The sequence below is a fragment of the Neolamprologus brichardi genome, chromosome 3, assembly GCF_056152115.1.
Source record: "Neolamprologus brichardi isolate AB-2024 chromosome 3, ASM5615211v1, whole genome shotgun sequence".
NCBI classification, from domain to species: domain Eukaryota; kingdom Metazoa; phylum Chordata; class Actinopteri; order Cichliformes; family Cichlidae; genus Neolamprologus; species Neolamprologus brichardi.
The window spans coordinates 31,343,061-31,370,805 of record NC_142106.1 but is presented as its reverse complement, the minus strand read 5'-3'; the positions used below and the strand labels follow the sequence as shown (position 1 = coordinate 31,370,805).

The 27,745-nt window shown below is 39.0% G+C and overlaps 2 protein-coding genes across 2 annotated transcripts; both read right to left on the bottom strand.

Moving 5' to 3' along the window:
* Positions 1–310: 310 nt before the first annotated feature.
* LOC148104201 (protein mono-ADP-ribosyltransferase PARP14-like) lies at positions 311–10,201 on the bottom strand. Its single transcript, XM_087836483.1, has 14 exons — positions 9,984–10,201; positions 9,770–9,894; positions 6,541–8,055; positions 6,220–6,456; positions 5,748–5,972; positions 5,607–5,661; positions 5,310–5,456; positions 4,599–4,661; positions 4,338–4,514; positions 4,081–4,257; positions 3,355–3,969; positions 2,158–2,294; positions 1,019–1,199; positions 311–629 (listed from the first exon to the last, which is right to left on the bottom strand). Exons 1-14 carry the CDS (start codon positions 10,153–10,155, stop codon positions 337–339), a joined length of 4,119 nt encoding a protein of 1,372 aa, XP_087692609.1. The 5' UTR covers positions 10,156–10,201; the 3' UTR covers positions 311–336.
* A 1,931-nt stretch (positions 10,202–12,132) lies between these two features.
* Positions 12,133–27,512, bottom strand: LOC102788573 (protein mono-ADP-ribosyltransferase PARP14-like). Its single transcript, XM_087838299.1, has 17 exons — positions 27,341–27,512; positions 26,932–27,059; positions 24,119–25,499; positions 23,880–24,013; positions 23,553–23,789; positions 23,238–23,462; positions 22,648–22,702; positions 22,347–22,490; positions 19,953–20,015; positions 19,679–19,855; positions 19,419–19,601; positions 19,096–19,335; positions 15,171–16,013; positions 13,764–14,297; positions 13,161–13,297; positions 12,879–13,059; positions 12,133–12,416 (listed from the first exon to the last, which is right to left on the bottom strand). The coding sequence occupies exons 1-17, from the start codon at positions 27,510–27,512 to the stop codon at positions 12,133–12,135; spliced, it is 5,118 nt and encodes a 1,705-aa protein (XP_087694425.1).
* Between the last annotated feature and the right edge of the window lie 233 nt (positions 27,513–27,745).

Below are 27,745 nucleotides of genomic sequence, written 5' to 3'. Positions count from 1 at the left end.
GAAACTAGATTATGATAAGATATCCTTTAACACTGAAGAAATAAACTCGTGCTTGCATTAAATATAATTGCTTGCAGTATGAAAAGTGCATTGTCTTCTTGTAAGAGAAACCTTCCACATAGGTACCCAACAGGGAAATTTAGTTTTGTGTGCAAAACTTTCCTAAATATTTAGTGTAAACTATGACAAAGTTTCTGGGTCCTTTACAAATGTAACTTTTCCACACACTTCCAGTTACTACACAAATCTTTATGTAGTTAGAAATATAACTTTAATATTGTTCTTTTTGGATTTTTCAGAAACCTTCATTTTTCCACAGTAGAAAATACTTTTCCCTTAATCTCCTTTGAATGTGATGAGGTAGTCGGGGTATGCTTGGTTGTCATGGAACACAATATACATGGTAGGGTTATCAATTTTGTCCACTGCGCTATCGAAGCGGTTGTGAGGCTGCTGGCTGTTTCGGAGTGGAAGCACCTTCATGGTAGCTTGGCCCTGAGTGAAGACGCCTGTGAGGACTCGGGCGACGAACATTAACCGAGAACCATCAGCAGCTGGCTTGGAGTAGGTGGGCTGGGCTGAGTAGCTGGCGTTTACAGCAAAGTAGGTCCCGTGACCGTGTACAGTTGCTGAATGTAGGAAGAAAAAAAAGGAAATTAGTAATAGGTTATCATAGATAAAACATGGTGACTTCCAACATATATTACGTAAGTATTGTAAGTCCTGTAAGTCTTGCATTTAATATCCTAAGAGTCCTGTTTGTGTCTATAAATGATGGTTAAATACAACCACATTCAAGACTATAAAATACTTGAAGCAGTCTGCAAATGATCAATCTGTCACCACATAACGGTGGACCAATATAGACACAATGTCAGAGTGATCCGAGCTGTAAAGACTTACATGTATATGTAAAACCCTGGTGTATAGGAGGTAATAATTTCTAAGACAAAGTCAACACTAGTGATTCGTTTTGAAGCAACAGAAAAATGTTGTTTTGTTCAGTAACAATTATCACCGTTTTGCCCAGCAAAACTCCTGTTGAATCCAGTTGTCATGATGGAGTGGCAGTTTTCCTGAGTTGTCCCGTGGTACAGAGGTTTCTCCGCTGCTCCTCCCTCGTGTGCGTTCTTATCAGAAATGTGCTTCTTCTGGGCTTCATAGGCGCGCCGCAGGTGAACGTTCTGCAAACGTTCAATCTGACAAGAGAGACCGAAACCAAAGGATCAAAGAGATGCCAAACAAAGCAGTGTGGATATTAATTACATCTGATGGCTTAGTTCATGTCTTTATGGTGGTAACCATAAACTGAGGCATGTGTTTCAGGTATGAGAAGTTTAGATTACAGCAGTGAATAATTAATGACTTTCTTACTGCAAATCTGAAAACTAGAAACTTAAAAATTAAAATAAAAAAACACTTTACAAACATGATATTTCTCAGGTAGGGTTTGGAGTTTGAATTTTTCATAGCATTTCTGAGCAAATACATTGACATCGGTTCAATGGACCACAGAGATATGGTGGCCAGAAACTGCAAATATCCAACATAGATAGATAGATTGATTGATAAAGTAAAATAAAATGTATTTATTTTTTTAATGTGGCAATTAATTTGTTGATACAATGTGACTGATTTCTTTAATTTCCTGTATTTCTCTTTTTTTATTTTGATTTTAATATATAAATTTACTAAATTAATTAATTAAATTCAATCATGTTTTACGTGTGGACACAAAAGGATCAAAATCACTTTTATTGTTTTCATGTGCAGGTACACTGGTACAGACCCTGCGAGTTAAATTCTTGTGTGCAAGCTTCACAAGCAACAGAGGTGTGCAAAATACAATAACATAAGAACAAAAAGAATTATAAGAATGGGAATCCGAGATTTATAAGAATAAATATTTTTGTTACACCTTTTATGTTACCAAAATATGTAATTAGTGACCACATGCACTGTTGATATAAAGTCTGGTGCACTTAATACAATCCCTGAATGTTAACATGTATCATGATAGCTGACCAGTTAAGCAGACCACATTACAGCCAGTAATGCTCACCAGTTTGCACTGTAACCACACAATCAACTTTTTCAGCTTGTATGCATGTACTTGTGTATATATGTACTTGTACTTGTGCAGGAAAAGCCACCCACCTTCATCACAGTTTTGGGGACAGTTCGTTTGAAAGCCTCCTTCACACTCTGATACTCTGCAGAAGAAGTCTCCAGAGAAACCACCTTCATAGTCTCATTGGCAGCCATGGGGTCCCAGTACAGAGGGAAAGTAAAGTCTGAAAAAGAAAACATGTTTGTTATATTTTATTAAGTCAGGTAATGACGCAACAAATGTAGTATACACAAGAGAAGACACAGAAGCAACTGATTTTTTTTTTGTAAGATGGCGCATGAAAAAAACAAAAACATAACTTGTAAGTGTAGGCTTAGACACAGGGTTTTGGCTTCTGTGGGACACTTAAGTTTTTCTCTAACTGTGTATTCTTGTTTGTCCTTGTTTTTTTTCTCCTGTTCCAAAGTTTTTTCGGTTCATTCGGTTTTGGCATAGGACTTAGCTTAGCTCCTTAGTCTTCTGAATTTCCTGTTTTCCATTACTTTAGTGCTTGCTTGCTTTAACTGATGATACGTTTGTTAAAGCCCCTTTCTATTCCCATTCTGTTCCTTCAGCTGTGTCTCTATGTTTATCTTCTGTCTCTCTGTCACGCTTTCATGTTGTGAGTCTGTCATCTCTTACTTCCTGTTTTACTTTGGTGGTCTTTCGTCTCTTGCGCTTCGTGTCCAGTTCTTTCCTCTGTCTCATCAATCTTCAATAGCCCTTTGTTGCGTTCTCTCTCAGCTCTTTTCCTCTGTGCCTTGTGTTTTCTGAGAAGTTGAAAAAGTATTTTTTCCCTCCTCTGTTTCTTTGTATTTTTAAGAGCTTAGCAATAAAGCTGTCATTGACTTTTACACATTGCATAGATGTTTTAAAATTGGGATTTGGTTCAGTCCAGCCACATATCAGTCTTAACACTGTTTGCTATATTGGTGCCCTTCTGACACCAATCTAACACTCCTTTGCAATGCAATTTGAAATCAGCAGATAAGGAGAGACTTTAATATTTTTAATATTGATATTTCAACATTTCCTGTTTCAAAACTATTTACTGTTACTGTCGTTCCTCATAGTGACTTTTGCAACTATTTTTACTACAAGTACATTTTTTTAATAGTTTTTTAGTATAATTATTTCTTTCAAAACCTTAACATTTGTTTATTTAAGTTTGTATTACTCTCAAGCATCAAACTCCAGTATCAGTCGGGTCATTTTTGTAACATTTCTGAGAACTATCTACTCACCTGGAAGATTCTCAAGTCGTTTCAGCTTTGTCGTCTGCCTGCTCAGTGGTCGTGTGGCCACCATAGCCTGTACATCAACCTCCCATATAAGTCCCTGTGCATCTGTTATACCTTCTGTTAATTCGTTTTTTTCCAATTGGTGATTAGCTGATTTGGGAAGTCTGTCCCAGTTACCATTATTTGCCAGGATGCACCAAACCACTTTGTTGTAAACATCCTCTTCCTCCCTCACTCTCACCTCTCTAGTGAGGGTCATGTACTGACACTGACTCATTTTCTGCATCACCCAAGTGACCCCGTCTTTTAGCCCGCTCACTGTTAGGGTGCCAGACTGATCAGTTTGCATGAATAGACCTTCAGACTCCACCAGCTCCTTCAGCTCCATCATGTCATCCTGGTTGAGGAAATCCAGTTCCTCCTTTGAGAAGGTTTTACTGGAGCACTGCGTCTGATATTGATGCTTCAGCTTTTCCATGGCATCGTCAATGTCCGTTTTGGAAAGACCCAGGAACGTGAAGACAGACTGCTGACTTGTGGAGCTGATTTGGAGACTGCTGAGGTATGCACTCACAGAAGGAGCAGACTGTTGTTGCTGTTGTTGTTCTTGAAATGACACTGGAAGGTGGATCAAACAAATCAGTAAAATAATTTTTAATCTGCTTTTATTTTAAAAATCACTACACTAAATAACCAGACAAAATGTCAGTTTGTGAATATTTCTGTCACCTCTGTTGATGACAGCTGGGGAATACATCTGCATCGCTTCCTCTTTAAAAGCCAAGAAGACATTGATCTTAATCAAGACAAGGCGGATGTCGGTGAGGCTGGTCATTGATGATGTAGAAGACTTGATCCCTTGAAGAATAGTTCCTGCCACAACAGCAGGGTCCAACTCGCCAGCACCTGGAAAAACACCACTTGCATTTAGGTGTGTGTGTGCGTGTAGCACAACAAATTCTTAGAATGTCAAACAAAATACTTACCAGCACAAATGGCCGGAATTGCCACAGAGCTGTATTTATACCATTCACAATAGCAAATGATATCACACACAAGTTGTTCAATAAGGTTTTCATCTTTTTGTCCACATACATGAAAAATAGCTTTACAGGGGAAGTTTCCAGACTGGGTCACATAAATTTCTCCTCGGTCCACTTTTGCTGCACAGAAAGTGACACAGGAAGCATGAGTGAGAGTCAGATAAGTAAGATGAGAAGATAAATAGCTGCTTCTCTTTTTCTCACCTGCTTTCAGTTCAGTTTCCACCTGTGGTCCAGCTACAGTTAAGATGTCTTTGCATACCCCATCTTAGAAGGAGACGAAAAATGAATAAAAAATAATGAATAAATCTGGACCTAGTAACAACCTTAGATGTATTTTTTACATCAGTTTCATTGCAATCCATCAAATAGCTGTGGACAAATCTCAGTCAATTTCAACTACTGCATGCAGTGTAATATCAGACATTCTACCCATTTGATTTCTTATGATTCCTCTGACAGTGACTCAAGCCACATGATCTGTTTCTATTTCACAATCAATCCACAAGTATTTATAGGAAATGCTGCTGAATCTGCCTGATCTGCACTTGCACAAAAAATGTGAACCTACAACCATGATAGGTACGAGATATAAAATACAAAATGTAAAATAGTAGTTAGTTTTGCAGCCACATGCACATTAAATGTAAAATATAAGTAACTGACTAATTACTTACATTGTGGGACCATGACTACTTGTGCTCAGTAGCAGTATAAGTATATGCCAAATGAAAACTTCAATCTTCAAAGATTACATTCAAATATACATCCCCATTTCTGAGCAAATATTCATAAATAGCTGTCTGCCTTTGCCATCCACAGAGAGCTATGCTACCATTGTGGTTAAAAATAACTTTACAGTTACAGCATGAACATCCTGCTCACTCCGCCTTCCTGCCTTTGTGTTTCACCTACCAAAGTTAAAATTTTGGAAGTCTGTTGTGTTCACCACAGCATCTGTAGTCTCATTAGTGATGTCACCAAACACCACATGTAGTTTAACTCCTCTTCCCAGTATCATGACAATGTCATCTAGGTCACTGGTGAGGGACCTGAAGATTGCTGAGATGAAGAACACCACACATTAGATTTTGTCTGAAATTTATTCTGATACTGAGGGTGCTGATGAAGATGGTAAAATATGACACTGGCTGAATGCTTTTTATCTGCTCACTTTACATACTGAAGACAGTCTGAGTAGTGCTAGTTTACCTTGGCCTCCCTGGTTCATATTTAAGCTGAGCTGTTTGTAGACATCGTGGTAGCACTGTAGATAAAAACAAAGAATAACACGATGAAATATGGATGCCTTCATGTTACATATCAGATCAGGACATATCGATTGACACTGACCGCCTCAGAATCAGGGTAGCCAGGTTTAATCACAATGTGGATGTTTGTAAGAGAGCCAGAGGATGCAGATAATCCAAACTGGTGAATGACGTCAGTCAACACTTGAATGGCTTCTCTCAGCGGGTATTGTAAAACAATTCCTGGCCCAATGATTGGAATGGCCACTGAACCCAAATTCTGCCGTACACAAAGCTCCAGACACCACTTCAGACCGTTACCAAGAGCCTGCAAATTAAAAGTTACATATTTTTAAACTATGTTACAGTTAGATTTCATTCTATAAATCCTTGCTTGGAGTTTGTGCCATATAACATCAAGTTATTCCAAACTTTCAACTTTACACAGAAATGGTACTTTATTTAATTTCATAAAACTTTACCAATCCCAAAGGAAATTCATTCATGTACTTCTAAAGGTAAATGAATTTGATCTTTTCCATCACTATAAGTATTATGAAAGTCCTTAATTTTACCTGAACACTCTTTCCTCTTACTCCGTCCCAAGGCAAGCACTCAATGAAGAAAATCTTGGAGCAGCCCAGAGATGGAGGTGCATCAACCAGCTGAACATCACCAGGGGCGAGGGCACAACTGGCTAAGACTGAATCAAACTTTACCTTTAATACATTCCCAGCTTTAGCCAACAAACTCTTGCCAATATTTGTAGAAGTCAGCTGCTTGTTGAGCATGGGGACCACCAGAACATTTGCCTGCAGAAATAATATTGAATAACATGAATATTGATATTTTATTTTGGGATTATGGGAAATAGAATTGAATGAAAATAATCAAACCTGTTCATTTTCTAAACTGCTGAGTTTGATCTTCAGGTTTGTTCTGTTGATTGCAGAGTTTCCAATTGTGCTGTACATGCTGCTGCTGTAGCTGAGAGATCTAGGTGTGTCACTGAGTCTGCTGGTGTTTCGTGGTCTTTGCACATTTGGGGTGGCTGCAGTTTGCTTATCTCGGATAATGACGTGACAGGAACCCTCTATCAGCTCTTTAGTCACTTTACCCTCTTCCTTGAAGTACTGCTGAGCCCCTGGTCCATCTAGAGTCAACGTGTCTACTATAACACTGTCTAGAGTTGATGTTAGGGCCTCCTTGGCCTCCTGAACATGACATCGAGGACCAGACACAAACACACAAGGATTTGGAAAATGTGAGGCTTGTAAGGTCACCTTGGTCTGCTTCATGCCAATCAAGTCTAAGATTTTATCAAAACAGTAGACAGTGTCATGATGAAGCAGATTGATGGTTTCTTGAGTTGAAACTTGATTCAACTGGAAGTCGTGAAGAACTTCATTGAGCCTAGCCAAGTCTTCACTGAAGCCCACCAGTCGGACTTTGGTTGTTGAGGTTCCCCTGGCGCCTGGCATGTAGCTGATGTCCACTCTGAACTCTCTACTGTTTGCCTCGTTCTTGGCTTTCGTCAGAATTTCTTTCAACCTGTTGAGATCTATTGCACCCTGCAGCTGTACAGTGATCACTTCAAAGTCTCTCATCACTGCTGCCTCAGCCTCATTCAGAGCATCAGAGGACAAACTGGACAGAACCAGATCTGAACCCACCTCAAAGAAAACAGGGTTTCTGAGGCTCTGCTGGAAGCGAGTTTGGTATTTTGGGATGGCATCACTGGTCTTCATGAAGATAAGCAGAGCTGTAGGGAACTTAACACTCTTCTCCTTTATGTTCTTAATCAGTTCATCCAGTTTTGCAGCTCCTGACTGCACCTCTTTGTCAGGGCCCTCCAAAGTGATCATGGCACTACCTCTGATGATTGTAACCTCTGGACAATTAGCACGCATTTCTCGATTGAACTCTTCTTCTATGAGCTTGAACTTCTTCTCCACAATCGGCACTTCCTTTTTGGTGGTTAGGCTTTTTTCCAGAATTGCAATCTTCTCCTTCATAGCATCAACCTCTCCCACAACCACAGCATAGCCACTCTCTGTGTAAACTTTGATATCATCTGTCTTAAAGGCAGAGTCCTGCAGTACTATTTTCACCTGTTTTGGCTCAAGCACATGAAAACAGTTGTAGGTCTCGGTGAGCTGGACGAAGACCTGATCCACTTGACACTCCCATTTCTCTGCAGCACCACCAAATCCTTCTCCTGGACCCTTGTCAACCTCTCCTCTAACCAAAACCTCCTCTTCATCGAAATTTAGCTCCACTGTGCAGCCGATTGACGAGAGTTGTTTTTCAAAAAATTTGTATGCTTTACAGTTGTCTCTCAGGAAAAACAGCAGGAAAACATCTATCCTGAAAGTCTTCTCAAGACCCTTTATGTTTGGGTTTGTTGAGGTCTAAAAGACGGAAAGAAATCAAACAAATCTGTGAGTTTATGCTATAAGATATGCTACTTATTGTGTACGTATTGTGTATTGTGTACCACTTAGGCCTGGGCAGTAAGTCAAGAATGAATCATAACCCTCTTTCAAAACCTCTAATTGACGTTATCTTTGCCATGTCATGTATTTTATTTCTTTTCTCTTTACACTTATTAATACTTCACCCATTATGTACTATCTCTGCTATGTCCAGTCTGTGGCATCCATGACAACCATCATAGAGGAAACTTGAAACACCGAGCCCAATGCCAAATACAAATACTGTATCCGTTGTTTGGACAGATACTTGACTTACACAGTAAACACAACATCAATCAAAAAGAAGAAAACTATGAGAAAATGCCAAAAATATCTCAGCTTTAGTGGTTCAGCATATTTACAGCACAAACCTAGTTTGTGTGTCATTGCGTTCAGTTAATCATGATTTTTATTTAACGTCATATCGCACAGCCCTAGCACTTCAACATCCATCCAACATCCAAACACCATTTTAATCACCACCTCTTAAGAGAAAAAAGACATGTATAAGTATTTGTTTCCTAAATAAACTCGTTTCACAAAAAAATGGATTTCACAGCAGTTGCTAGTGGTACAGATTCATACAGTCCTATGTAGATAAAAACATATTGACATTAACATTAACATTTCTGTTAATATGTTTTTGTTTTTCTTTGTAATGTCTGACTATGACACTGTCTTATAACAGAAATACACCACAACCCTGTTTCTAAAACAATTAGTCTATTGTGTACCATGTAAATGAAAGCAGAATGAAATAATTTGTGAATCATTTAAAACATGATTTTTTTTTTAATCTGTGTGCTAGTTTAGTGGCCAGACTGCTTCGAGCTGATAGGAAAGAAAAAGTAACTCAAATGACAACTCATTACAATCAAAAACTAACAGCAAAGATTTAAAGCAGTACTGAAGTCTTACTTGGTACTATCAAGGTGTATCAAATAGTAAAGTGTCCCATGAGTGTATCACCATCTTGCCTGTTGTCACCCATGTTTTGAAAAGCATTATCTTTGATGGTATGGAGGTGGAGTGACATACATGGCATGGGTTACTTACTTGTCTACAAAGGCTTTAATGCAAAAGCATGCTGTGCTATCCACATGATGTATTTTTCAGGGAAGGGCTTCCTTATTTAAACAACACTAAACTACACTTATATTTTAAACTTTGTATCAAAAGCGAGACTCATAAGTTAAAGAAGCCTGAGAACTGTCAGCCACTGAAAACATCTGAGGCATAATAATAACGATGAATAACAAAGATGGCACAGCAAAAGTGGAGCAAACATATACTTCCATAACTAAAGTGGCTGATGTGTCCATTGCCCAAATGTTGTAAGAAGAGGAAGTGATACATCACTGACATTCTTCTAAAACAACAAACACATTCTGTAAATTTGTCCCTGGCATCAAATTTAATGATCGTGTAGTTTTTAAAAGAGAGAGTTTTACTATTTAGAATGTATTCTTTGCAGTACTTACAGTGTGTTTAAAATATTTTAAAATCATCTGTTTTTGTCAATATTGTCCTCAGCGGTTCAACTTTCCCTGGAGGCTAACTCCGCTAAAACTGGTTTCGCAACATTATTTGGCTCTGACACTCAGTTTTTACTGTAACCAAAAGTCATGTTTGAAAGGGCAGTAAACTGTACCAGTGATTGGCTTGGCGATGGCTGGTCAGAGGTCTGTTGCGAATTTGTCCGGCTCACGGTCAGCCGCACTTCTCCACTCGGAAGAGTGATGGTGTGAAACTTCCTCTGCAAAACTCTCTCTTGATCTAAAGCCACCATAAACAGAGTCACTGAAACAGCCTGCAATTAAACAAAAATCCCCAAAAAATATTTTACAAATAACTGACTGCCCTACCTTCTTTTTCCTTGAAACAGATTTTATAAACGCTTCCTCCGAGTTTTTCTACATTTCCGCAGTCGCCACCCCCGGAGTCTCGCCTTTTCTGAAAGTATCTCCTCACTTTCTCCTTCTCTCTGTCTGTAAAGTCAGTGGCTTCAAAAAACAGTGGATACGGATATTCATCCATTTTATCTGCAATTCTACACTAACATGAGAACTTTCAGCCCGTCTAAAACTTCGTTGTGCCGCTCTGTGAGTGCCCGTTTTTGTTTCAGTTTCACTTTTCAACTATCACATCCTCATACTTACACTCGTATACCCAGCAATGCAAAAGGTCCGCATTTAATTTCCAGGGGCTTTTCTCGGCTCACCTACCTACTCTGCCGGTACTTTACAAGGTGTTTCAGCTGTCAGAGTATAACTCTAAATCATATTTATGTCTTAACATGGTTTTGAGAAAGACATTTTACCAGTAATTATGTGAGCTCTGTCATTAACTCAAGCTTTAAAACATCAAAGAAAATTCTACAGATATGACTTTTACTAAGAAGGAGGTAAATAAGCTCAGGATATTTGTGGTAGTGAATGATTCATGTGATGAGGTCCTTTATGGCCATATGTCATGCAGTGAACAATAGCATACATTACATTGATTCTTTAAACAATGGAGAAGTGGCATCAGTTTGTTAAGATCAAATTGCTGAACAAATTATATAAATATGTTAGATTTTTCTTTCTCAAAGAGTTTATTTTAAGAGCAAACTATATGTAAAAATTCACTTGGCAAAAAAAGCATTGTTGATTTAATACATTTTAAAAACACTTTTCAATTTTCATAAAGCTACAGCTACTAAACAAACTCCAAATCCTTTATTATTCACTCCTGAGGAAATTAAACATCTTTCAGTGTGAAACACTAAAGTTACTTTTGTGCTCTTATAAGTCATCAGTTACAGATTTGTCTTGATCTTCCACATTCTCACATGTAGTTTCAAGTGGTAATCTACAAATATCTAAAGCTCAGAACCCAAACTTTAGAGTTCAGTTGAAGTAAGCTTAGTTTATTATGCATGAACAAATAATGACATGGTTTTTCAACATATGGTTTGATAACCATTGTTGAAATGCTCATATTTTAGGTGTAAATTGACAGAAAGACCAGAGACCTGACATAAATTATACTTTGAACTGTCTCGACATCAACAGTGATCTGTGCCTCTTTAAATATGTCCTTCCCATTCAAAGGTGCTTCAGCAGCCCCGCCTACAAGGGCTGGGAAAATCCAGACTGCGCTGTGGCAGAAGTAGTACCGTATTTACCGCACTATAAGGCTCACCAGATTATAGGGCGCACTGTCGATTTTTGTGAAGATTTAAGGATTTTACGTGCGCCTTATAGTGCGGTAAATACGGTAACACAAAGTTACACTTGGCCTGTCTTGAGCAGCCAGTTTTCTTTAAATTTAAGTTCAGGAATTTAAGCACAGAGACTTTTGAAGATGGATTTATTTGCTATTTAATGTTGTGTGGTTGAGCGACTAATTACTTATCCAGTTTTTCCACAGAGTGACTATTTCATTGGCTGTTCAGTTAATAGTGAGTTGTATAAGAAGATAATAAGAATAACAATAAGAAGATTCATTTTATCAGGAGAGCCAAAATGTTGTTCAACACAAAACAGCAGCACTCACTGTTTAATTTAATTCAATTCAGTTCCGTTCAATTCAATTCAGTTTTATTCATATATAACACCAAATCACAAAAGTTGACACTTCACATTGTAAAATAAAGACAATAATAATGCAGATATAAAGAGAAACACCCAAACATCAGATAAGTGCTATGAGCAAGTGCTGACAGTGCTGACCGAGAGTGGGAAGGAAAAACTAAAGCGTAACTAAAGGAGGATTGAGGGTTATCTGCACTAAACATATGCTTTATCAAAAATTGAGGTTTTAAGCCTAATTTAATCTTAACCCACACTACTTTTAAATATCCCAAGAACCAAAAGTAAGCCTGCAGTCTGAGAGCAAAGTGCTCTATAGAGGTGATATGGTACTATGAGGTCTTTAACATAAGATGGGGCCTGACTATTCAGATTACTGATGGTAATGCTGTGTTGAAAATGTGTTAGCTGTATAGGAAATGTTCCCCATGATGAAGCACTAACAGAAGGTAATGAGGTAATCTGGATATGCCTGGTTGTCATTGAAAATAATAAACATGCTTGGATTTGCTATTTGGTCCACCAAACAATCATAACGGTCATCAGGCTGATTGTTGCGAGGCGGAGGCACCTTCATGCTGCTGTTGCCCTGAGTGTAGACACCAGTGAGGACTTGGGCCACAAATACTCTCTGAGAACCATCAGCAGCTGGCATTGAATAGCCGGGGTTGGCTGAATAGCTGGCATTGACAGCAAAGTAGGTCCCCTGACCAAATAAGGTTGCTGAAAACAGAAAATAAAAGAGAGACATTTAAAGTTTTGGAATTATCAGACATCTATATTACTTCTCAGGTTAGGTGTCTTTTTTATGTTTGAAAGATTCAAAGATCTTGTTAGGTGGTTTAAAAAACACAACACAATCCTCTGAAAATGGTCAGGTACAAGGACTGTAAATTTGTGAAAAAGCAACAAATGTCCAAAAAGGTGTATAGACCACCCTAAATATTGCAAGAAAAAATGGCTGCTTGGAAGCAAAATATAAAAAACATGAAGGGTAGGTCAAAACTTTTGCACAGCACTGTAATGTTCTGTATTAGAAAATAAAAAAAGAATATCAACAAAATAAAGCAACAGTGACATCAAATGTTATAGCATTATTATAGGATATTTTCTATGCACTGGTGTTCTATAAACAGAATCAGGTGATCATACTGATTAAAGTTGATTGGATCAAAGGATAATTACCATGTTTCCCAGAAAAACTCCTGTTGAATCCATTTTTTTTGATGGACTCACAGCTGTCCTGACTCGTCCCATGATATAGAAGCCTTTCACCTGCTCCCCCTTCCTGTCTGTTCTTTTCAGAAAGCTTCTTCTTTTGCACTTCGTAGCTTTGCCGCAAATGGACATTCTGCAAGCGTTCAATCTAACACAAAAGAACAAAATGTTCAGCTGTTCAAGTTTCCTGTTCAACACAGTTAACTTAGATTTCTGGTAAAAAAACCAAAAAAAAAACAAACCACCCACTTTCAATATATTCTTCTGAACTGTTTGCGTGAAGGCCGCCTTTACTTTGAGGTACTCTGAAGAGGAAGGCTCCAATGCAACCACTTTCAGATTTTCACCACTAGCCATATTGTCCCAGTACAAAGGAAGAGTAAAGTCTGGAAAAAGTTAGATCAGTTAACCAAAGAAGATAAAAGAAAGGTTTCTAAAATTATTGTTTCCAAAGACAAACGAATCAAGACAAAATCCATACTGCAACTGTCATAAATCCTGAGTGCAGCGCAATCAGACATAATCTCACAGAAGGCTTCCAGAAAAGGCAAAAAACGAAGGCTTATATTTTGTGCACTACATAAACTGACCATACGGAGTAACAAAGGGCTTGCTTTGCTCACATGAACACTTTTTAAAATAGTGATCAGGGAAATTAACATGAACTTTAAAAATAAAGAAATGCATAGACAAAAGGAAATCATGATTAAAAATATGTCAAGGAGCTCTAGCTCAGATCATAAATCCCATTAAAGTATTTTATCACCACTCTCTACATAATGTTTGTAAGTCTTTTGACATTTAAGATGTGCTAATTAGGACTCGACAGCTTTTCCAGACCGCTCTTCTCACCTGAGTGATTCTCCAGTCGTTTTAGCTTGGTTTTTCTAGCTAACCAACTTCTGGCTTCCATCTTCTGCAGATCCGCGCTCCACATGTTTCCGTGTGTGTCCACTATCTCTTTCTTGATATCATGTTCTAGGTTATAATTATCTGTTTTGGGGAGCCTTTCCCAGCTACCATCATATCCCAGGATGCACCACGCCACACAATGGTACAAATTATCCTCCTCCCTAACTCTGACTTCTCTCTGTAGACGAGCAGCAGCGTGAAGCATCTGTATCAGCTCGGTGACCCCATCTTTTAACCCGCCGACTACCAAGCCTCCATCTCCACTCTGGTCCTGCTGTACATGCAAACCCTGGGCCTCCACTAGCTTCTGCAGATCCTTTATTTCATCCTGGGTGAAGTCTGCCAACTCCTCCTTTGTCATTTTTTTTGTGGAGCAGTGTGCCTGGTACAAATCTTTTACCTTCGTCATTGCATCATGGACACTCTTTTTACCAAGGCCCAGGAACAGGAAGATGGACCGCTGATGAGTAGTACAGAGGACACTTAGGTCTGTGTTAAAACAAGTCAAGCACCGATGGGTTATAAAAACATTTCAACAGGATTCTGATAAACAGGAACTTGATGTTAACATTCATCGAACTACTTGTGTTACAACAGAAGGAAACATCTGCATTATTTGGTGTTTAAATGTTAAAAAAAAAAAACCATCTACTACGAAACTATAACTGAATAGTCTTCATGAACTTGTCCTTGAATAGTTCCCCTTTTCAATTACATCTATGCATTTTAAGAGTTTTATGCTGGCCTGTTTGTATACCTCCCTCATTTTTAACTCCTAACCAGTTTTTGAACTTTGTATTTGTCCCTTTTTGTTAGTCTCATGTATAATTTCTAAATAAAAAGCTATACTCAAGCAAACCTGGACTGCCTCTTTGTTCTGCTATTTGGTCACTGTCTCTTTTAGTCAGTATGTTTTGCTGATAGCACTTTGCATCTTTATTTTGACTGTTGAGCTTCTGCAGATTACAGTGTTTATACTTATACTTATCTAAATAACCTTTATGCTTCCATTTGTTTTGTGCTTTACATCTACCTTAGTTTACTTAACTCAATACCTTGGTTTTCCCGTTTCATGCTCAAGTTATTTTTGTAGGAGTCACCGTAAACCTGCAAATACAAATGCATGCAGTAAACACCATCTTTTTATGACATGTGTTGTTATCAAACTGTTAATAGAATAAAATAGAAATAATCTAACCTGTTGAACCAAACTGCTAACATCAACATATGGGATTGTTGTGGTTGCCAGAGTCCTCCTGGACCTTCCAGTAATCAAAGTTTGGGGTGTGATAGTAAGTGTGTTGCTGGCATATGTTTTTGTGCTCACATTTGGGGTGACTACAGTTCGCCTTTCTTGAATGATGACACAACAGGAGTTCTCTACCAGCTCTTTACTCACTTTACCCTCAGTCTTGAAGTACCGCTGAGCCCCTGCTCCATCCAGAGCCAAAGTTTCTATTGTCAGACTGGTTAGAGCTGACGTTAGGGCCTGTTTGGCCTCTTGAACCTGGCATCGGGGTCCAGATAGAGACACATGTGGATTTGGAACATGTGTGGCTCTTAAAGGAACCTTGGTCTGTTTCATGGCAGTCAGGTCTAAGATTTTATGAAAACAGTCAACCATTTCAGGATGAAGCAGAGTGATTTTTTCTTGAGTTGTAACTTGATTCAACTGGAAGTCGTGAAGAACATCAGTGAGCTTGCTCACATTTTCACTGTAGCCCACCAGTCTTACTTTGGTTGTGGCAGATCCATTAGATCTTAGGACAAAGCTGATATCCACTTTGAGCTCGTGAGCATTTTCTTTGTTCTTGGCTTTCATCAGGACTTCTTTCATCCTGTCAAGGTCTGGAGGTACCGCTGCATTTCCCTGCAGCTTCACAATCTCCACACTGAGATCATTCACCACAGCTGCCAGAGCCTCATCCAGGTCAGCAGAGGACAAACTGGACAGAACCAGATCTGATCCCACTTCTATGAAAACAGGATGTCTAAAGTTTTGAAAGAGAGTCTGGTACTTGGAGATGGCACGGCTGGATTTGATAAAAGTCCTTAAATCTGCTGGGAGTTTGACTCTCTTTTCTGATATTTGCCTTATCAGTTCCTCAAGTTTAGTAGTTCCTAGCTGCTCCTCCTCGTCACTGCTTTCCAAGAACAGTGTGTTCCTTTTCCCTCCCATGATTGAAGCCTCTGGCCAGTGAGTGCACATGACTCAATGAAACTCTTCTTCCAGTTTGAACTGCTTCTCCTTCAAGAAATCTTTAGTAAAAATCTGGTGAAAAAAAAGAACTGGATTTCAGAAATGTAATGTACAAAGAATAAATTTACATTTCTGTACATCTGTCAAATACTATTTGGTCAAAATGATCATCTAAATTGTCAATGTGCTGTTATTATGTAAGTGTGTAAATTCTTTTTAAATATATCAGCATACATTACAAAATTTAAAGGTCTGTGTTACATTATTGGTTACCTGTGACCGATGGGTGGCTGATGGTTGACGTGAGGATTTAATATTTTGAAGAAAATTAGTCTGACACTTAGTTTGATCAGGCTCTTTACACGGAAGTGTGTTTGGTTTTGCATTTCCTCTTTATAAAGGAAGTGCAAAACCAAACAACGCTCCCCTTTTGCAAAGCGGAAACAAGTCCAAGTTAAAGATAGACTGAAACTGCAAAGCATTTTGCTGACTGTGGTACTGGCAGGTTATAACTACAAATCATGAAATACCATGAACTTTATGCTCTGTTTGTTTTTCTGTCTTTGGATGTGGACGATCCATTTACCTTCACTTTACATTCACTTTTATTGGGCCACCCTTCTTAATCTTTAAATTCTGGTGTTTCAGTCTCATTGCCACAGGTGTATAAAATCAAGCGCCTAGCCCTGAAGTCTGCCTTTACAAACATTTTTGAAAGAAATTGTTCTTGTGTCATTGTAAAAAGGACATGGAAGTGAGCATGGCGCTGTGACAGGATGTAACCATGGCAACAGGTTAGTTTATGAAATAACCTGCTGGGATGGTGTCTATCCAACCCAGCAGGATAGACCTGTTTCCCAAATGTAGTTTTTATCCGGTGGGGGAACTACCAGAAAGAAACGCAAGTGTAGGCATAGTAAAACCTTGGGAACTACTACTTTGTTTTTTATTATTGCATGGTGTAGATATGGAAGTGACAAAGAATCATTGTAAGTAGATCATAAATGAGCTATGTTTATTGTACTTATTCATTGAGGTAATTAGTGAAATTACATAAAAATAGAATATATTTATCCTTTACATGATACATGCCTAATCTCTTACTCTTTGTGAAAGAAAGTTTCTACTCTTTTTACTGACCTCTCAGCATTAGTTTCATGTCTGACACTGTCCCACATAAACATAACCCAGATTGTTTGTTGGCCAGTTAAGACAGAGTTTTTACACATAACACAATTTAAGCACACTGGGATTCCTTACCTTCTTTTCCACTAATTCCATGTTCAAATCCCTCAGAAGGCCAACTTCTTATCTTGATGTTTCCTCTCCCTTTGATCTGATTATAAAGAACAATAATGGCATTTTACCTACAATACCGAATGTTTTATACAAGTCCTCTCTTACGTCTCCATAGACCACATTCCTGAGAAAGCATTAATCTCTCAGGGGTTTTTTTTCTGTTTCGCTTTCCTGTAAGTCCCTGTAACCTCCATTGGCATGTCATAATCACAGACACACCTAGATATGAAAATAGGTCACTGTCGGTTTCATATGGTGAATTTCCTTGTTTGTCCAGCTGGGATGGTAACATTTAGGGAACTTGCTAGAGTAGAAGTATCTTTATTACGAGCAATACTGGAGCTGGTACTGTTTTTAACTTGTCTGTCTGTCTATGTGTGGCTGAGTAAAATGTGCTTGTGGAGAAATTTACTGTTGAGGAAATTACCAGATATTAAATACTTCATTTCAAACACTGACATGACAATAGAAACTCTGATTTTGAAGGGGCAAGGTCTTACTTATATTACCAAATAGTCATGAATAAATGTTGTACTTGTATCAGTATGTCTGTGAAAAATTCTCAAGGATTCAGGTCACGGCAGGTTTGAGTGTTTGTAAAGAAGGCAGCTGGACATATTTTTGGTTCATGAAGAAGTTTTACCTCTTGTACAAGAGGCTTCTTTAGCTCTGTGAAATACATACACTTTAAGAAACACTGAAAACATGTGATTCTCCAAACCATCATTAAATCAGAAGAGAAAAAATATGCTCTTCTCTTTGAAGTCACAGTTATATATAATGTTTTTAAAAGAGATCTGAAGTCTGCTGATTATCTACTTTTTCTATCTATTTATCTATTTAAATGATTATTATTGCTATTACTACATGAAGTACCTGTGAAATATGGCAATGACAGACTTTAAAAACAACTTTACAACTTTAAAAAGTTGCAAAGTTGTCTTCTGTAACAGCAATGTGGGGCCACTTTTCCACACAAGCCCTCATAGGTATTTATGTTTTTTGATGATGTTGTTTTTACACATTTAACAGCTGTAACTCTATCGGTTGTAAAGCGGACATAAGTTAGGATCTGAACATTTCAATTCATGCATTGAGATTTCAAACCACACAAAAAGAAAAAAGAAGGCTAAACTGAAGCAATAAATAAGTTGTGCAACAATACTGCAGTAATGTTGCTGTGTTAGCAGACCATCCACTAGATGTCACAATGAGACTAGAAATTGCATCAATGCTGTTAACAATAACATAGCAGCTGTGAATCTGTCAAAAAAAAAACCAGAAAGTAAATTTATGCAGGAGCGTTAATATCCCAGGAAAGATCTTTATTCTTGCTTTGATTAGCAAACATGCTCACAAATTCAAAAACCTTGGCATTTACATTTGCTGTAATCACAAACTTACAAATAAATGTTGTGGCTGGTTTATATTTTTTCTGTGCTCAGCAGAACATGGTGCATTTCACACATTTCTGTTGGTGCTAAGCTTGAGGTATTCAAGAAACTCAGACCACTATAAACAAACGTATGGGTGTGTTTTTGTTTTTTGTTTTGTTTTGTTTCTTTTACCAAAACCTAATATCTATCTGTATTTTATTACACACCTCTTCTGTCTCACAAATATGTAGAAAAAAAGTAGATTTTCAGTATTTTGCTTGACTAAATATTTACGTAGCAGATTTTCTAATCACTTGCATCACCTGATGGACTCCATCTTTCAGCCCACTCACAGTCCAGCAGCCTGGATTAAAATGGTCTTCCACTACATACACACCCAGGACCTCAGTCAACTGCTTTAAGTGGTTCACATCATCTTGAGTGAGGCCTGCAAGTTCATCCTGCCTGAAGATTTGCGTAGTGCACTCAGCCTGATACAGACTCTTGAGATTTGCAATGGCATTGTCAACATTTTTTCTGCATAGTCCGACAATCATGAAGGTGTAATGTTGAACTCTGGAGCTGGTAGAAAGGATGCTTGGGTCTATGTTCATAACTGGGGTGGCTTGTGCAACAACTGTGAAACAGATGATTTATAATCAGTCACAAACAGCTCAAAAATGAAAAAGGTGCCTCATGAGGAAGAGGAACAGCTGTTACCTGTGTTGATAACAGCAGATGGAAACATCTGCATTGCTCGCTTTTTAAATGCCAGGAAAACACTGAACTTGTTGAGGACAAGGCGAATGTTGGTGAGACACTGGAGAGGACGGAAAGATGCACCAGTCTTAACCCCTTGGAGGATGGCATATGCAACGTGGTTGGGGTCCAAACCACCAGATCCTGGACAGCCATTCAAATAAAACATTTATATGTTTTCTGTTCACTTATGCATCTTTAATGTCTTGCCCACTACTCACCAGCACAGATGGCAGGAATGGCCACGGACCTGTATCCAGAAGACTCACAAGTTTGAATGATAGAAAGCAGCTGTTTCTCAATGAGACTCACATTTTTTTCTCCACACACGTGTAAAATAGCTTTACATGGGAACCCTCCAGGTGAGGTTTTTAAAATGTCTCCCTTCTTTACTTTTGCTACGCGGACACAACAAAAACATGATTAAGATGCTGCAAACTGTGTGCCAGAAATATATTGCAATTTTAAATGTGTATCTTCAGCCATTCTTCTCACCATTTCTGAGTTCAGCCTCAACCCGAGGTCCAGCCATAGTTAAGATTTTTTGGCATATGCCACCTGTAGATCAATAATAATAACTTTTACATTTTCTTACTACTTTCTACATTGTAGATACATACTAAAGATATCAAATATATGAAGCAAGATATGTGGAATTATGTAGCAAAGAAAACATTGATGAAATAACTCATAAAAATCATATCTTATATTTTAGATTCCTCAAAGTAGCTACTCTTTGCTTTGTTGACAGCGCTGCAAAGCAAGAAACACAAGGAATGGACATTAGACCAGAGGAAATCTGTGCTTTTGTCTGATGAGTCCAAATTTGAGATCTTTGGTTCCACCTGCTGTGTCTTTGTGTGACTCAGAAAAGGTGAAATGATGGTCTCTACATGCATGGTTCCTACCATGAAGCGTGGAGAAGGAGGTGTAACGCTGTGGGGGTGCTTTGATGGTGACACTGCTAGGGATTTATTTAAAAACTGAAGGCACACTGAACCAGCATGGCTACCACAGCATCCTGCAGCAACATGCCATGCCATCTGGTTACACACCTCCAGGCTGTGTAAGTGATATCTGACCAAGAAGGAAAATGATGGAGTGCTGCTGCAGATGGCCTGGCCTCCACAGTCACCTGACATAAACCCAATCAAGTTGGTTTGGGATCAGATGGACTGCAGAGTGTGTGTGTGTGTGTGTGTGTGTGGGGGGGGGGGGGGGGGGGGGAGTCATCAAGTTCCCAGCATCTCTGGGAACTCCTTTAAGACTGATTAAAAACCATCTTAGGTGACTACCTCATGAAGCCCATCGACAGAATGCCAAGAGTGTGCAAAGCAGTAATCAAAGCAAGGGGTGGCTATTTTGAAGAATTTAAAATATAAAACATGTTTTGAGTTATTTCACCATGTTTTTACTGCATAATCCCATGTGTTCATTCATAGTTTTGATGCCTTTGGTGTGAATCTACAGTATAAATAGTCATAAAAATAGAGATAAACCATTAAATGAGTAGCTGTGTCCAAACTTTTGACTGGTACCAACTATGGAATAGAGCAATCTTCTGCCACCTTCTCTACATGGATGATATCAAGGTTCACTGAATGGGACATCGATTCACTGATCCACACCACCAGGATATACAGCAATGACATCAGAATGTCATTTGGGCTGGAAAAAAGTAGTCGGATGGTAACGAAGAGAAGGAAGGAAGTCAGAACAGAGGGGATCGCACTACCAGAAGTAAACATTGCAGACATTGAGGACAGCTACAAGTACTTGGGAATCCCACAGGCAAATGGGAACCACAAAGAGGCCGATAGGAAAGCTGTAACTGCCAAGTACCCGCAGAGAAAAGCAAGTCCTGAGGAATCAGCTGAATGGCAAGAACAAGATCCCGATTATCAAAACCTACACCCTGCCCTGCTGGGATAATAAGCTGGCCTATGGAGGACATAGAAGCCTCTGGAAGGAAGGCAGGCAGGAGGGAGAAGGCCAGGGACTAGTTGTTGTCAGAACCATGGTCCAGGATGAGACAAGAAACTTCCATGAGTACATCAGGAAGATGGCCCCAACTGACTGTGTGCTCAGTGAATACCTCAAGCAGTAGAAAAGGGACTTCCAGATACAGATGGACAAACTGGAAATGGCAAACCAACTGGACATAGTGGTGGTGGACAAGCAGTGGAAGATGGCCATCTTCCTCCACGTAGCAACACAACATCAGGAAGAAGGAACACGAAAAGCTGAAGAAGTTCCAAGAAATAAAGAAGATGTGGAGGGTACACGTAACAGTTGTCCCAGTGGTAAACAGAGCACTCGGTGCAGTGGCCCCCAAGCTAGGTGAGTGGCTCCAGCAGATCCAAGGAACAACATCCGAGATCTCTTTCCAGAAGAGCGCAGTCCTAGGAGCAGCAAAGTTGCTACATAGGACCCTCAAGCTCTCAGGCCTCTGGTAAAGTACCCAAGCATGAAGGATAAAGACCACCAACAGGGGCTAAAGGGGATTTTTTTTTCAAAGTATGTATAAAACCTAATTTGCCCTCAACATCTTACAGGTCAATGGAAATGTATTAGGTTTAGAGTTGTTTTTATTTTAGCCATGTGCTAAATGCATTTAACAAACTGGAAAGTGATAAATCTGAAATTAAGCCTCACTTGTTTTGGCATTAAAGTTGGTATTATCTGTAAAAGGCTTTCTTATTTTAAATAAATTTTGAAATTCTATCAAAAGGGGAGAGCCAACAGAACCCGAAACGTATCTCTATTTTTCACCCAAGCTAGGCCACCAAGGACATGGATATTAGACGGTTTACCAGCATAAAGCTAAAGTGCATTTTCCCAGGAAACATGATTGAAACCCAACAGTTGATTAGATTCAAAAGCTCTCACCTTGAAAATTTGTGAAGTCAGTTGAGTTCACCACAACATCTGTAGTCTCATTAACAATGTCACCAAAGACCACTTCTAGTTCAACCCCACCTCGGACTTTCACAGTTATGTCAGTTAGGTCACTCTTGAGGGACTTGAAGGTGGCTGAAAAGAAGAACACGACAACAAGATTCACATTTCTGATATCAACCTCCATGTCACTTGTTGAACCGTAGAAACAGTTAAATATTTGTTAAAAACACAACATTTCAAAGGTAGATTTTTGTCTGAATCAAAACAGTTCAACCAGCTCTGGTTTTACCTTGACCGCTCTGCTTGATCTTTAAGCTCAGCTGTCTGTAGACCTCATGGTAGCACTGTAGATACATGTTTGGTTTAAACACCACCTTGCCAGAAATGTTTCTACAAACAATGCAGAGTACTTAAAACTAAGAACAAACCCAAATATGCCCTTACTTTGCTAACAAGTCCTGAGATTCTCTGGTTCTAACTAATGTCAAATGACATATCCTCTGTGTTGTGATCATTATCATCTGTGCTTTATGTTGCAATATTTACAAGAAAAACACAATAAACAGATGATCATACATGAGAAAGAGCTCGGAGATGGCAGAAGGGAGATGCTCCCTTTTAACAGAGATACAGCCTTAGCAGAAACTTGCTTATGTACTGTAATTGCATTCATTTTTACTCCAGTAGCTCGGGTGGTACTGTCTAAAGACATTCATTCCTACCCATATTACTATCACTCTCAGCAGGGAGTAATATGTATTTAATACAATGTAATATAGTAATACTATGACGTGCTACTGCAGTAACTGATAGTGGAAAATAAAAATTTTAAAAAAGGGTTGCTTTATACAGCTATCAAAAAAGATAAAACTCTGTCACCTCCTCAGAGTCTTGATAGTCGGGTTTAATGACAATATAGATGTTGTGAAGAGATTCACATGACCCAGATAATCCAAACTGGTCAATGCTGTCAGTCAGCACTTGAATGGCTTCTTTCTGGAGATATTTCAGAACTACCCCGGGTCCAATGATCGGAAAGGCAATGGAACACCAGCCTTCCTCTACACAGAGTTCCAAACACCTTTTTAGCCCAATAGCAAGTGTCTGCAAAGGAGAAAACAGTTCCATTTACTGGTTTATGATTGTGTTGTTTTTTTTTTACATGTTTATGAATTTACTGTGTTTTTACTTTACCTGTATGCTGAGGCCATCAACTCCATCCCATGGCAGACACTCAATGAAGAAGATCTTAGAGCAGTTCAGAGCCGGAGGTGCATCAACCACCATAACATTACCAGCAGAAAGGGTCCACTTCCGAGCTATCAGATTAAAGACCTTCTGCAATGGATTTCCTGCTTTTTTCAGTAGACATTTACCAACTTTAGTGGAAGTGAGCTTTTTGGATACCATGGGGGCCACCACCACATTCACCTGTAGAAATTATGTGAAATAATACTAACATGTGGGACACATGCTGCTTGAATAGAAATTGTGAAATTGTTTAGAATATATTTGTATAACCTGTTCATCTTCCAAAGTGCTAAGCTTGATCTCCAGGTTTGTTTTGTTAACAGCTGTTGTGTTTGGTGTACTTCTGGCAGTGTTGCTTTCCAGTCTGTCTGGGTTGGAGCTGAGGACGTTAATGTATAGTGGCTCTGGGTAAAGATCAAACACACTTGTGAAGCTTATGAAACGCCTTAAGGCGACTTTTGTTGTGATTTGGCGCTATATAAATAAAATTGAATTGAATTTAATTGAACTTGTGGTACTTTGAGAATAGACTTCTTGTTGTTCCCTGATGATGACCTGACAGGATTTCTCCAACAGCACTTTGTTTTGTCTGCCTTCTTCCTGGAAGTACAATTTTGCCCCCGGTCCATTTAACACCACCGTATCAGTTGACAGCTGCACTAGACTTGTGGCTAAGTCTGTCTGAACTTTCTGAACCAGAGAACGAGGACCCTTCACAAGTACACAGGGATGTGGAACATGTGAGGCTTTCAAGGTCACATTAGATTGCTTCATGCCAATCAGGTCTAACAATTTATCGAAGCAGTCAACCAGTTCAGGATGTGGCAAGTTTACCACTTCTTGAATATCAACTTCATTCTTTTGGAAACCATGAAGGACCTCATTGAGCTTGTTAACATCCTCACTGTAGCCCACCAGTCTTACTTTAGTTATTGCAGTTCCAGTAACTCCTGGCATGAAGCTCACATCCACTCTGAGCTCACTAATGTTTGCTTCTTTCTTCGCTTTCATCAGGATTTCCTTCACTCTGTCTAAATCTGGAGATACTGCTGCAGCTCCCTGCAGTTTTACAGTGGCCACTTTGAGCTCTCTCATCACTGCTGCCTCGGCCTCATTCAGAGCATCAGAGGACAAACTGGACAGAACCAGATCTGAACACACCTCAAAGAAAATAGGGTTTCTGAGGCTCTGCTGGAAACGAGCTTGGTATTTAGAGATGGCTCCACTGGTTTTGATGAAGGTTAGCAGAGCTGTGGGGAACTTGACTCTTTTTTCCTTTATGTTCTTAATCAGTTCATCCAGTTTTGCAGCTCCTGACTGCACCTCTTTGTCAGGGCCCTCCAAAGTGATTGTGGCACTACCTCTGACGACTTTAACATCTGGATAGTTAGCGAACATTTCTTGATTGAACTCTTCTTCTACGAGCCTGTACTGCTTCTCCACAATTGGCAGCTCCTTTTTGGTGTATTGAATGTTTTCCAGATCTGCAATCTTCTTCTTCACAGCATGGACCTCTCCCACAACCACAGCATAGCCATTCTCATTGTACACTTTGATATCATCTATCTTAAGGGAGGAGTCTTGCAGCAGCATCTTGATCTTTTTTGGCTCAAATACATGATAGCAGAGGTAGTTCTCATTGAAACGGCTGAAAATCTGATCCAGCTGTTGCTCCTGTTCCTCTGCAGGGCATTCTCCTGGCTGACTCTGACTGTCACCTCTAACTACAACATTTTCATCATCAAATTTTAATTCCACCGTGCAGCCGATATAAGAGAGCTGCTTCTGGAGAATTTTTAATGCCTTGGGTTTATCTCTCAGATAATACAGGAGGAAAATATCTACGTTAAATGTCCTCTCCAGATGTTTTGTGATCACTTTTGTTGGTGCCTGAGAAAGAACCAAAAAAAGCACATTTATCAGGTTATGCTTGAAAACCGATAAGAATTCTACACTTAAAAATTACATAAACATTAAACATAAGAGATAAGCTTACATGGACTGAGTGTTATTGACCAAATTGGTTGTTCTTTTTCAAATGTCTATCCAAGCTATAGGTGAATGTAAGTTATCTTAGTTTATAGAAGGCTTCCACTTTCTAAAATGCTTTGGTTCTGGTAAAATAGGGTCTGCAGATTCACTAATTGTGAAAGGTTAGGCCAATGATTAAAAGCAGTTTGGTCAGTAGCAGATGACAGGTTTTTTGTTGTTTTTTGACAGTTTTATTTTATTTTTGTTATTTATTTCCATTTTTACAAATCAACAAGTCAACATATGTGGATACTAACTAGTACAAGTACAATTAGTACAAATATTGCTGATCTACAGAAATTTTTCTGTGCAATAGTCTCTGATAGGAAGGCAACAATAACTCAAATAATTTGTCACAACTAAAGTATGCAAAAGAGCATCTCCGAATACACAACACGTCACTTGAAGCAGATGGGGTAAACCAGCAGGAGACTGCACCGAGTGCCACTCCTGTCAGCTAAGAGCAGGAAACTGACACAATATGTGAAGGCAAATCACATGGATTGTTTATGTGAGGACCGAAACGCAGAGCACAGAGAGATGGGAACTGGAATTTATTTAGGCAGATATCCTGAACGAGAAAAACATAAATTAGAAACTAAACAGAGGATTGATTGCCTGAACTGGGGAAATTAAGAAAACAAGACAATTACCCATTACTAGAAAAGCCTGGTTAAACCTTGTAAATTTGGGAGGGAACACAGAAGAGCCTTGGGGGAAAAAAACAGACGCGACAATAAAGGTTGAGGGAAAACTCACACAATATATACAGACAGGAGGTTTCCAGGGGAAGTGGAAACACACGAGGATCACAGCTGATACAAACGAACATGACACCAGGAAGCAAAACTAAACACACTGCACATAGACCACGAGATTGTCAAAATAAAATGGGGAAAAAGGCACACTAAGACACCCTGACTTAACAAGGGAACAGGGCAGTGAGAATGGGAGACGAGATAATACATAAACATAAACAGAGACACACACCGAGAGGAGCACAGTGGACAAAGACTCAAGGGAACCTAATAAAACGTAACTAAACTGATCATAAGTAAACTCAGAGATGTAATAAGAGTACATGTTTCCCAGCTGTGCTGAGTCGTGCTGAGTCGTTATCTTAGTGTTGGATAAAACTGCATTTCTATTAATCAGACATGGCTCATGTTTGGATTTTGCTTTGGGTGCCTTTTTTGAATGCATGCACCTTTCAGGAATCCACCCAAACTGGTCATGTCAGATTACCTGACAGTACATAGTGCAATGTTTCCTTAGGAAAAAGAAAACTCACCTGTGACTGACTGGTCGCTGACTGATTGAGGGTCTGTGGAGGTAAACTTGTTTGGCTCACTGTTAAATACTGTTTTCCACCAGAAATAGAGATGGCATGAAACTTTCTCAGCAAAACCCGCTCCTGAACTGTCAAAACAGCTATTTTCAGTCACCACATGTCACGGACAAAAGCTTACATTTAAAAATGTAACTGCAAGAATGAAAGAAACAAAGTATTGCAAGCAAGTTAGGGCAGCATATTGTTCTTTAGCTTTTTTTTTTAGCTCTTCTAATATTCAGTTAAGATGGTGAACATCATTCAACATGATTATATGCAGGCCTGTGAATATGGACATGGTCACAGAGATATTAGCATGAGTTTAAACTGTTTACACGTAGTCTTGTTTACATACATAAAAAAAAAATACCTTCTTTGTCCTTGAAACAGATTTTATAGGTGTTGCCTTCAACCTCTGCAGGAATTCCACACTCACCACCTCCAGAGTCTTCTCCTCTCTGAAAGTATCTCCAAATATCCTGAATATCATTGCCAGAGAGGCCTTTGGCTTCAAAAAACAGGGGATATGTGTATTTATCCATTTTCCCTAATATTCTAAACTAAAAGGAGAAATTTGGATACAGTTAACACCCTTATGTGTCACTGCTTTGTGTGAAAATGCGCACTGAAACCCTTTTTCATCGTCTACTTTCAGTAGAGTTCCTCCTCCTTTCATTTACAAGTAGACACACCTAATGTTAACCTTAAAGGGTATTTTACAGTTTTTCTTGTTGTGCAAGTATATGTCTTTTCTTTTTCAAATTATGCTGAAAAC